Source organism: Trachinotus anak, unplaced genomic scaffold, assembly GCF_046630095.1.
Source record: "Trachinotus anak isolate AG129_WGS33_773 ecotype Australia unplaced genomic scaffold, CSIRO_AGI_Tana_v1 ptg000004l, whole genome shotgun sequence".
NCBI classification, from domain to species: Eukaryota; Metazoa; Chordata; class Actinopteri; order Carangiformes; family Carangidae; genus Trachinotus; species Trachinotus anak.
Genome location: NW_027273855.1, coordinates 22,839,100 through 22,850,825, shown reverse-complemented (window position 1 = coordinate 22,850,825; position 11,726 = coordinate 22,839,100). Strand labels below are relative to the sequence as shown.

At 42.2% G+C, this 11,726-nt stretch overlaps 1 protein-coding gene across 2 annotated transcripts; it reads left to right on the top strand.

The window, feature by feature from the left end:
- The first annotated feature begins 69 nt into the window (after positions 1-69).
- tamalin (trafficking regulator and scaffold protein tamalin) lies at positions 70-11,667 on the top strand. 2 transcript variants are annotated; one of them, XM_071477175.1, is made up of 9 exons: positions 70-191; positions 304-520; positions 2,931-2,983; positions 4,246-4,300; positions 5,952-6,054; positions 7,575-7,668; positions 9,060-9,126; positions 9,851-9,917; positions 10,711-11,667. In XM_071477175.1, exons 2-9 carry the CDS (start codon positions 323-325, stop codon positions 11,184-11,186), a joined length of 1,113 nt encoding a protein of 370 aa, XP_071333276.1. In that variant the 5' UTR covers positions 70-191; positions 304-322; the 3' UTR covers positions 11,187-11,667. The 2 variants fall into 2 exon arrangements, with proteins under 2 accessions (XP_071333276.1, XP_071333275.1); XM_071477174.1 differs by having other exon boundaries at positions 114-520.
- Positions 11,668-11,726: the final 59 nt, after the last annotated feature.

The window sequence follows — 11,726 nt, the reverse complement described above, 5'->3', positions numbered from 1 at the left end:
ATCCCTCGTCTCTTTGCTCTTTGCGAAACTAAAAAATCCGAGGTGTGCCTGAAGGCAGCAGGGAGGATGCACGTCAGCGTCACCACTGGCACTCATCTGTGTCCCTCGCAGCAAAGTCCCCGCCTCCGGGTTATTCACCAGAAACACTGAGGTGAAGTTGGAGGTGGCTCCACGCTGAGGCTCACAGCTCGGTCAGCATCCCGCCCCGCTGCTTTCATTCTCTGTCAGAGGACAGCCAGACACGTTGTTATTGTTGTTTTGTTTTTTTTTTCTCTTTTAATTTTACTTTGAAAAACTCCTCAGCTCCGCATGTGAAGTCAACATGACTTTCAGGAGGCTGAAAAAAGTGAACTCCAGCGGGGCAGAGACTGGACCCGCATCTCAAGACAACGACATTTATTTCCCCTCGTCAAAGTCAGACAGCTGCAGGACCATGGACTTACCGACCAACTCCTCGGAGGTTTACAACTACAGGACTCTGGCTTACTCTGGTGGGACGCTGCCCAGGAACTTCAAAAAGGTAAAACACTTTTTAACACTTCAGTTTATGAGTTGTGTTTAGTTCTCGTCTGTGTCCTCATTCATTGGGTCATTGGGTCCTGTGGAGTGAAGCTAACACTGTTTATACTCATTTTATTTATGTTTTACTTTTCAAGTTCTACTGGTTCATACTGGACATGTTTAATTTCTGACCTGTTTAAGAGGCAGAATTACTTTATTTACTAATTTACTGTTTATTTACTTGTTTGCCATCAAATCATGTCCATGTTTCAAGCATTTCTGGTTTTGGACTGTGGATTCTTGCTGTAAATGCTCTCCAGAGACCAGCTCAGTAAAATTAAACAAACAAAGCACGTTTATGATTAATACATGCATTAAAAGGGGGAGAGTTTTTTTTTGTTTTTTGTTTTTTTTCCCCATAAACTGTTCATCAACTTATATCAAACAACAAAGATCCTCCAAGAGGAGGTTCTTCTTTTTGGGATGTAGTCTCGTCAGATTCGTGGCCTCTTCATCTGAAAGTATTTGGGAAGCTGTTTAGAGTTTATCTACAGAGGGCATCTCACTGAAAGCCCAACAGGAGCAGCCCATCCAGGGGCAAGTGTGGACCACCCAGATATTGAATCTGATTTACACTTTGTCAGGCACACCAGGGTCCTGTCCTTCATATGTGGAGTTATTCAGATGAAAATGATGATGATTTAACTTGGGCAACACATCCTTAAGACTAAGCATTTTCAGAAACTTTGCTTAGAAGGATGATGAAAAATGCTGTTACACAGTTGATTGCAAAAGTAAATATACAATATGAGGTTTGAGCAACAAGAGAAAGACTCAATCAAAGGTTTATGACTATAAAAGATCAATATCAAACAAGCAACTTTCCTTTCATAAGGTTATTGTGAGGTCACTTAAACCTTATAATGGGAAGTTTGTCATGTGAATGTGAATGTTAAAACTTATGAAATGTGTTTGCATCATAAGCACAGATTGGAATCAACCAATTCATGATAAATGATAAATCATAGGTAAGTTGTTTAAATCACACGGCTAATGAGCACGCTTTGAAAAATGGCCAAATAGAAGAATTTAATCTACTTTTGATTGAAATAGTTTTAGCTGTACTCGCCACATGTTGTCTTTATTTCAAAATAAGAGCGCACTGAAGATACATTTGTCAAAGATAAACAAATAAATCGTTTATCTCATTTTAAATCAATAACAATATGCTGGCCCGGATTACTGACGCCATAACTGAAGAACAGTTTCCTGGAGTGACAGCCTCCTTCTCTGATGGTCAAGAATGACACCAGACACCAGCCGATGTTGCATAATACTTGCTTAACGTTTGCATGGCTAGTGGGTAACTCAACACAGGCTCCTTGTTATTGTGTCAGTTCAAAATATGTCACAAAACTTCCTTTGAAGTTTCTGGCAAAAGAGGACATCCCAGTTGGGAACTAGTTTCAGACAGACATGTGCGGTACTGTAAAGAGAGGCACAGTTATCCATAGTGGCTGGAGTGAGGAGCTACAACAGTGCATTGTGCACTCACAGGGATGGAGATCCTGCTCGAGCCACCCCCGTTGGTCTCTGTGGTTATTGGAGAATAAATGCACTCATTGAGACAGGCATGGGACAATTCTGTAAGTGTTGGGACATAAAGAAAGCAACATTTTACTACCCAGAGAGGCTGCGGCACAAAGCAGCCTTTCATAGGAGCAGCATTTGAAAATGATTGAGTTGGAACAGAGGTGGATTGATTGTAAGTGATTTAGTGCAGCCTTCTGGACAGATACTTTCCTTATTTATACAGTTAGGTAGGGCAGGGTTCTGACCTGCTTTTGACTTGGGTTTTCACTCAATGCACTTATTGTGGCTGAAGTCTAAACCACTGTGAAGTCCAACTGGAGTTCTTGAAAATACAGATACCTTGGGGGAGGGGAAGAAATACACTAAAACTTGTATAAATTAAAAGAAAAATGTGTATAAATAAATAAATAATGTCTTATTTGTTTCTTTAATAGGCTGGTACTGGTACAGACTGCTCTGAATGATCTCAAATGAAAAAGAGACCAACAGTTTGAGTGAATTGGTTTGGAGATGGAGCTAAAATAAGGTGCTCTGAGGTCTTCTGCTGATGTTGTGACTTCTACATGTAAACAAAGAGTAGCCAGACATGTATTTCTGGTTTCACTGCCACTGCTTTTATAACAGCATAATGGCCCAGCATCTCAAAAATACAGACATTTATCAACAATCGGACGACACACGTGTGCAGCTTCGAGAGTCGATGGACCGGTCCTGGCACTGATCTGTGCAGTGGGTGTGTCCAGGAAGTGTTGGGGTTTACCCTCATGAGTAATTATGTAGTAACCTCACTCAGGTGCCTGACACACTCCATGTCTTGTTTCGATTTCTCCTTGCAGGGTGGCGGGCTGCAGAAGTGGAAACCCCTAACACAGTCACCAGAACCACAAAGGTACAATCTCCCTCATCAGTTACTGACATTGACTCTTTAACTTCATCCTCCCTTTTTTCTTTAGACTGATCTTTCATCGTGATTACAAGTGAGCTGCTTTGTCTCGGAGTGAAAGGCCCTCGTTCAAACAGTGATCTCTAATGAGGGCAGACATTATTATGTATGATATTCTTGAGGTTTGTCATGAATATTCATGCATGTTGCTGCCTCTGTATGAGAGATTTTGTGCCGACGTCTCAGTCTGACAGACCCTTGTACTGTACAGTGTCTGTGACGTCCAGAAGCTGCTGGACACAGAAGAAGTCCTGTGCAGCCTGCAGAGATGTCTTGTAATGCAATTTAGATAAGGACCCACATGGAGGAGAGGAATCCAGAGTTGGATAGAAACATCTTGTTTACTTTCTCTGATATTGGTCTTGCTTTTAGGATTCTATTGACAACAATGCTGCCATTCTAAATGACCCTTCAACTATCAGAAACAGAAATTTCTGATGATAGGCCGTAAAATTCCACATTTCGTTTAACTTTAATTCTGTTATGACAGAATTAAAACATCTATAAAACATCAGATAACAGTGGAAAATGTCGGTCACGATGTCCTAGAGCTCCTCAGATGCCTTTTAGTGTCCAACCAGCCCCCTCAAAATGCTATTTATTATAACATGAGGCAGAGAAAGCTACTACTTTTTTACACATTTTTGCTTGAAAATTGAATTTAACAATGAATCAATTTAGACCTGTAACAATTAGCCAGATAGCCCACATTTCTGATAATTGTTTGAAAAAATTTTCAAAAACAAAAATGCTAAAAAAAAGTCCAGCTTGTCAGATGTGAAAATTTTATTCATTAAACTGAATATTTTGTGTTTTTAGCCTGTTGGTCAGACAAAACAAGACATTTGAAGACACTTTGGACCTTTTCAATGACATTTGTGGCTATTTGCAGACATTTTCTCGATTAAATGAATCAAGAGGAGAAATCATCTGCAGATTAATTTATAGCTGAATAAATCATCAAAATACTTTTCTGTAGATTTAGCATTCGATTAATCAACTAATTGTTGTAGTGCTGTCTGAAAGTTTTTCTCATGGAAATCCTCCTCAGAGGTGTAATCACATTTGAATAATTTTACAGGAAGATTTTGAATTCTGGGAGAAAATTTGAGGATATTAAACAAGTTGTAAAACCTGCAGGATTTACAGAGAAGAGTTGGTTCACCTGTAAGAATAAAAAAAAAAAAAAATCTTTCTTTTGTTCCCAGGAAGGTGGTGGTTCTGGAGAAAAAGGAAGAGGAGACATTTGGTTTCGAGATCCAGGTAAGAGGATTAACAGCGGGATATTGGGGGGGATTCTGAACCTTGTGAGTGCCATTTAACAGGATTTCCCTGATCGGCCACATCTCTGTCAGCAGATGAAACTTGAGTGACTGAAGGATGAACATCTTGTCGTGTAAATCTCTTAATCCGAGCATTTGCCTGCTCCAGCGGGTTAAAAGGCCACGCATCACTCACATAACTCAGTGATGTTGGTCCCATGACTCGAGAGAAGAGATGTTGTTTTTTTTTTTGTTTTTTTTTCTTCTCCCAGCGTCTGTATTTTAAGCCGTGTGGTTTACTCACACGCCTTCCCATGTAATACCTGCTTTACGCTCATCCCGCTCAGCAGGCAGAAGCTTCGCACATTTGACCTCAGTATCTCTCTGATCTCTCTCGCCCTGCTCATGTCTCTCCCTGAAGCGTTGCCTCACAAAGTCGGCTCTGTCGTACAGGCCCCATTCCTTAAATAGTTCTCTAGGCAGTGATTAAATGTTTGCAATAATGTGGATATTGTGATGCTTTTGTGGTCAGTTAAAGCTTCTGGAAGTGAAGTACTGGAGAAGATATATTGTTCTATTTATGGCTCTGTTGGAGGTTTCCGCCCTTCCTGCCCGCCTGTGGCCAGAAGGAAGTGAGATCATGAGGACCAGTTTGATGGTCAGCAGAAAAAGACTGAGATGAGTTTGGAGTCTTGTGCTCTCGTGGTGGTTTTTCCTCCCTCGGTGTCTGTTATGTTAAAACTGACGTTGAGCTGAGGAGCCAACATGTAAATGTGATATTTGCCTTTCAACGATATTTGCATGGTTTTTATGTTTATCTTTCAGGCTGCTGAGCAGGAAGCTCACATTGAACCAGCAGCGGCCTCACACACAGGCAGATCTGAATCACTGAAAATTTCCATAAGACAAATTCATCCAAGTTGGATTCGTGTTTTAAGACTTGACTGTTACAGATGGAAAGCTTGATCACTTTTACGAGACGCTTGTCGTTCTGTGTGACTCTCGACCTGTTCGCTGAGTGTCAGGCTCCTTCAGCAGCAGCGCGTTGTCTGACTGATGGTCGGGTGTAAAGGGGAAGTCTGTCTGTACCTTCTGCACAGAGGCTGTGGTGACTAAAACAAGGAAGGTCATGCAAATAGATGTGGAAGTAACAAACACTGTTTCTAAGACAACAAAATATTGAGGCCTTCCCATGGTGGAGGAAACGCTCATCATTCACTTCAGTAAAAAGTAGCAAATATTACAATATGAAAATGTGAAAGTCCTGCATTCAAAGTGTGTGTGTGAGAGCAGCAGCTTTGTGCTGTGGCTGATTTCAGTGCCACTTTCGTGTTTCGTATCTACCAGCATTTTGTGTTCAATCAGACAAGAGAAACAGACGTTTCTGTCTTTGCATGCTCGTGCCACGTCTCGGCATGCTCACTGATAAAATCTGGTTTCCTGCACTGTCCATCATGGCTTCCTCAGCGTGTCGTTCAGTGGTTTATCAGCGTTGCATTGCAGGGCCACATTATTTCACAACTGCTGACATCAATTGCATTTTGTAAGACAATTCCTACACATCAAGAAAAAGGAAGGAAAGACCGTGCGACAGTATTTGTAAAGCGTTCTCATCTTCTTCTGCTCAGTGTTTCGTGTTCTGTCTCTTTCAGACTTACGGCCTCCACCATCAGGACCAGAACTCGGTAGAGATGTGTACATTTGTGTGCAAGGTACACGGTGACAGCCCGGCTCAGGAGGCAGGACTTAAAGTTGGTGAGTTTCCATTTGTATTTCTCTTTTTTTATTTGTATCTGAGCCTAAAATATCCTGGAAAATACTTGAAATAGACCTGAGGGGAAGTTAGTGTGACAAGGGCTTTTGGTTCAGCTTGTCTTTTTTTTTGTTTGTGTGTGTGTTTGCCAGCTGATACTTGAACTGTACGTCAGCAAAAATCACCCATGAGTTTCAGCCGCCTGTTTAGGGAAGTACAAATACGAATGTGTGCCTACTCATTTCCCAGTCAACAAACAACTTAGTGAGCAGCTATTTCAGCCAACACATACTTGCCAGCTCCTCTCACCAGTGTGCCAGATAGAGTAAAGCAAATCAACCTCTCAAATACCAGTTTGAAAGGATGTGTTATTTTTATTCGGCAAACGTTTCTCGCTTCCTTTTTCGTCCCTATTTTTAAAAAGTGTTCAGAGATAGAAGCAGCACGTATAGTTATTTCTTTACCAGAGCAGAGAAGATCGAGAAAATATTTTTAGAAGTGAGATGAGAAGAAGCAGCTCTCTCCGCGCTGCAGCCGTCTTCAACTTGGCTTCCATGAATTGTCTCTGGTTTTCAAACCCGTGACCACTGGGTCACGAGCCGGACGCTCTCAGCCCCACGTCTCAGTCGGAGTGTCAGAAAAGATGTTGCCGCCTCTGTCCTTCATCCATTCTGCGTGTGTCACTTCAGTTTCACTTCCTACATTCCTCGCGTGCTCGCGCTCACTCTATTGTTCCCCGTGTGTTGTGGCGAACACAATGACCTCATCGCATGAGGCAGATCAGGCGTCGTTTGTTGAAAGGGGAAAATAGGCTTTCTGCTGAAACCCAACAAAGGCCACTGTCACACGCATGAGAGCCCACACCACATCTAATAAGTAACACCTCACACCGTTCTGCGTCTGTGGAAGTGGAACAGTGTGAGTCTCATCATCAACAAACAAATACTGCACGGTCATGCTGCAACGATTTAAATGAAAAAAAAAACGAAACTATTTTGATAATTTATTAAACATTTCTCATGAAAAAATGACTTTGATGGTTCAGTGTTGCCAGATGCGACAACTTGCTCCTTTTCCTTGTGTGACATTAAAGTAAATCAAACATCTTTGGGTTTGAGCTGTTGGTCAGATTACTGAGGAAATGCTGTGGGGGGCGTTTTTCACTGTTTTCTGATGTTTTATTAGAAACGAATTGAGAAAATAATTGATAATAAAGATAATGGTTAGTTGCAGCGCTGTTGTACAGCTTTAACACATTGGAATAAACTGTTTCTATTCACATGAGGTGACTGCAGTTCAGCGATGAGCCGTATGCCACGACTGCACACGCATGGTCTTCAACATTTGTGTTGCACATGTGTCAAGCTTTCATTTAGAATCAAACAGGCCTCAGTTGGCTGCAGCTTATAGTAATTGAAGCCACAGAGGATTAAAGTGCATCCTGACCCGACGGCTGCTGGTTAACACACGCGTTGTGTTTCTGTGTGTGTGTGTGTGTGTGTGTGTGTTTGTGTGTGTGCAGGAGACACCATCACAAGTGTCAACGAGGCCCCCGTGGAGGGATTTCGCCACAAAGAGATTGTTCAGCTCATCAGGGCCTGCGGCAACACACTCAGGTACACAGCCTCACAAAGCACAACTTCTTGTTTCTCAGGGTTTTAATCTATTTATAAATTCCTATGTTTAATTTGTGCTAGTGCTGAAACAATGAGATGGTTTGACAGAAAATTGACAGTGGTTTTGATAATCCATTAATTGTTTAGCTCAGTGGTTCTCAGACTGGAAGGTGTGAAGCCGGAGCAGAAAGACCAAATCAGAGTTTTCTGGTATTAACAAAGTTCTCAGTGCTCATGTTAGAATCATGTTTTCAGAGGGAGACCTGACTTGTAAATTCTTCAGAGAGTCTCTTGTGCCTTAAATCTCTGGACGTTTGAGCAAAGTTTAAGTTGCTTTTTCCATTTTCCATCATGTGTAACTCCTGAGTAACACAAGACAAAGATTTACAAGTTTTCCCAATATTGTTAATGGTCATTAAAAGTTAAATTACTGTGCATGAGGAGGGGCATGTTTTTCTTTTTTTTTTTACTTCCAAAATGGAGCATGACAAAGAAAGTTTGACAACCACTGGTTTTTTGCATTTGCTGGTTCCAGCTTCTGAAATTTTTAAGAGCTGTAGCGATTGGTTTCGGCAGAAAAATAATTGTTGAATATCTTGAGTAATTCTTAAAGCAAAAATCCAACCACTGTCTTGGCTCCGGCATTTCAGTTGTGAGAATCTGTGGTTTTTGAACATATCACAGTAAAGTCAGTGTATTTGGATTTTAGATTATTGTTTCGACAAATTTGAAGACTACACTTTAGGCTAAGAATTTGCAATTAATCAATTAGTCAAGAAAATAATCGGCAGATTAATAATTGATAATAAAAACATTCATTCCCTGGTTGAACAAAGACCTTGAGTTTTCCTCGCAGCTTTGTAACATTTCATGAACTAAAAAAAAAAAAATCTAGAAATTAAAAAAAACACCAATCTTTTTAAGTTTGTTGAGTGGATGCTTGGTTTGAACCACACTCTCTTCCTCGCCCTCCTCCCCTGCTTGTGAAAGATTAAAAGTTCAGTTAGCGAGTCTCCGTCTCTGAGTTTGAGAGCTGCTGCAACAGAAGTGAGGTGAACCACATCAGAGTGGCACAGATTTTATAGCCTGACATCATCAACTTATACTTACAACTCCAGTCCGTATAAAGTGTTAGAGTGAAAACGAGCTCTACAAGCGGGCCCCCCACTCATGTGATTCAAAGGATTTGCAGCACTGACGTGTCTGAGTGGAAATTGTATATGCAACCCCCCTCCCTATTAACACACCCGTTCCCACCACTGTCTTATGAAAAGGGCCTTTTATATGGTGGAGTTTTTTTTTTTACATGACTGTTTTCTGCCCTTGTAGTTTTTATAAGTGCTTCCTGTTACACTTATTAGTTCTGTTGCCTTCTGGTTTTTCACTCACAGGCTGGAGACGGTTTACAGTGACTCCATCCGAAAAGCGGAGCTTGAAGCCCGGCTGCAGTATCTGAAGGTGGGTTTCTCCGTCTGCAGCAGTTTTTTCACTGTTTGTCAGCAGTGAGTCAGCCTGGTTGTGTGTCCAGCAGCCACACACACATTATGTTAACACGCTAGATATAGACACCACCTCCCCCTCCCGCCACACCTGTCTTCCCAGCAGCCACCACCTGTCGCATCAGCCGTTTGTCCGCCCTGCTCGCTGATCGCTGCAGACATTCTTTGCTCATGGCTGTTAAAAAAGCTGCCAGTGAAGTGGCTCAAGTGAGCGAGCTTTCCCCCAAGATTACAGCAGCTGTCCCAGCTCTAATCCACTGCAACACAGCCGCTCTCTGACATACTAATCCAACGTTTTAAAGATTAACCTGCTGCTGCACTGGACGCGCCTGGGATGAAAACGTTGGTAGATGTTAACTGAGAAATGAGCTGCCTCAGTCATAACTGATACAATCATATTCATGTTAGTTTGCCTGTCAGATTTTGGTATCCGGGAACACCCTCTCGCTTGTCATCTTCCTCTGTAACTCCTGTTATTTGTCAATGAAGTGTTTCTGTTTCAAACATGTTGTCATGATTTTTGAGAATGCATTCCCCTTTAGCTCAATAAGTAATTTAGAATTGGAGCATTTGTAGCATTGTTTTTCATTTTAAATACGTTGTCATAGTGTCTACACTGCACTGTGTGTTGTGGTTTTCTTGTCATAATCATTTAACAAATGTCTGTATTTCTCCTTTTTTAGCAAACTCTTCATGAGAAATGGGACGAATATCGGTCGCTGATGGTGCAGGAGCAGAGGCTTGTTCATGGTAGGTTTTCTTGTCAGTTCAGTTCAGTTTACTCCCTCAGGATAATCCACGTCAACACGTTTCTTACACACCTGTAGATGTGTAAAATACAAGGGATTCAAACATACCAGAAGGTCCAGATTTCAAATCTTGCAGTCATCCATTTTGAATATCTATTTTTTTTTTTTTTGCTTTGGTGTGAGCATTAGCATTTAACAGTTAGCATTCACAGAAGACAAAACAAACATTACACAATCAGAAATATAAAATGAAAGCTGCAAGCAGCGTCGTGCAGGCGCTCGCACTGCCGCCAGGAGGCCGGTTAACACAGCCGCACATTGTCGCGATTGTTGGACACAACGCTTACGAGTGAGCAAAAATGGCGCCAAAATTGCAGAGAAAATTTTAATTAGCTTGTTTCCCGTTGGGTTTAGGGTATGGGTACATACAGTCTTTTTGTAGGTCTTGGTGTGTTACATTTGCCTACGGAATTTCATGCATATAGGTGAAACACAGGGTGAGTGGTGCTCCGTTTAAATTTTCTAGGCAGTGCTATTGAGCCATTTTGCCACACCCATGATACATGTCAATTCTCCCCAGGCCTGATGCACGTGCAAAGCTTCATGAGTTTTTGAGCCTGTTTCAGTCCTCAAAAAGCAGATTCATTTTTATGAACCAAGAAAAATAATAAGAAGAAACAACAGTTACAATTGATGCACGTTCTGAAACCAAGAGATTCCCTGTTCAGTGTTGAACACTTTCCTGTCTGTGTGATCAGTGTCCAGTGTCCTGACTCTGCTCTTCTTCCCTTCAGGCATAGTAATGAGTGATGCTGCAGTGTACGAGTCCCTGGAGTCAGCGGGTGTGTACGGCAGCCTTGGTGCCCCCAGCCCCGCCGCTCAGAGAGCCCTGCGCGGCACGGGCAGCACCAGCAGCAGCGCCAGCTTTCTCAGCACGGCCACCGAGGACGACCCTCTCTACCAGACCTGCCTGTACCAAGCGGACGGCAGTATGGACTCAGACTGCGACAAAAAGAAAGAACAGCAGAGGCTGCAACGTCTCCGACCGGCCAGCGAGCTCTTCACGACGGCCAAAACGCAGCTGACCCGCAGCGCCAGTACGCGCAGCTACATGAGAGGATCGACGTCGTCGTCGTCGGCCCCTGGCGAGAAGCAGGGAGGATTCAACTCGCTGCAGAGGAAGCCCAAACCTAAAAGCTTCCGCAGGCGTCTCCTGAAATTCATCCCTGGTCTGAACCGTCCGCTGGAGGAGGAGGAGAGCAAACTGTGAGCAGCAAACAGAGCTGTTCACCCAAACAGACCCAAAGACTTAAAGCACCAGTGACTGTCAAACTAAACTGCCAAAGAAAACAGTGCAAGCTGTCCGGAAGAGTGAAGAAATCGAGACCAAAGTGTAAAGGCTCTACAGTTGCACCTCTCCTTGTTTGAATAGGTAGACCAATGAACATTTGGATACGTTCAGTAGCCTTCAGTGTTTCACAGCTGTACATAACTTTTGTTTTCATTTGTTTTCCTCTTTAAGTTATTTATTTATTGTAACATGTTTGATTTATGTACAGAATGAAGCATTTTTCAGATTTTACTGCATGCAAGACTTTTATTTTGACAGCTGAATAAATGACCCGTCATGAATGTGATTGTGCAACGCAACATTTTGTACATTCAATATCTGCTTCACATGATTCAGATTGATCCAGCTTTTATTTTTTCCGCCTAAGTCACGGTTTCTAAAAATAAAACATGGAGCATTATTTTGTGCAGATCTTGCTAGAAAAGCTGTTTTGTTCCACAAACCACAACCGTCTGTGGG

What these genes read in the sequence shown, in the direction of transcription:
- tamalin (XM_071477175.1), top strand. Translation starts at nt 323, where the DNA reads ATGACTTTCAGGAGGCTGAAAAAAGTGAACTCCAGCGGGGCAGAGACT. An exon ending in TGCCCAGGAACTTCAAAAAG is followed by an intron (nt 521 to 2,930) that starts GTAAAACACTTT and finishes TTCTCCTTGCAG; the next exon opens with GGTGGCGGGCTGCAGAAGTG. An exon ending in CAGTCACCAGAACCACAAAG is followed by an intron (nt 2,984 to 4,245) that starts GTACAATCTCCC and finishes TTTTGTTCCCAG; the next exon opens with GAAGGTGGTGGTTCTGGAGA.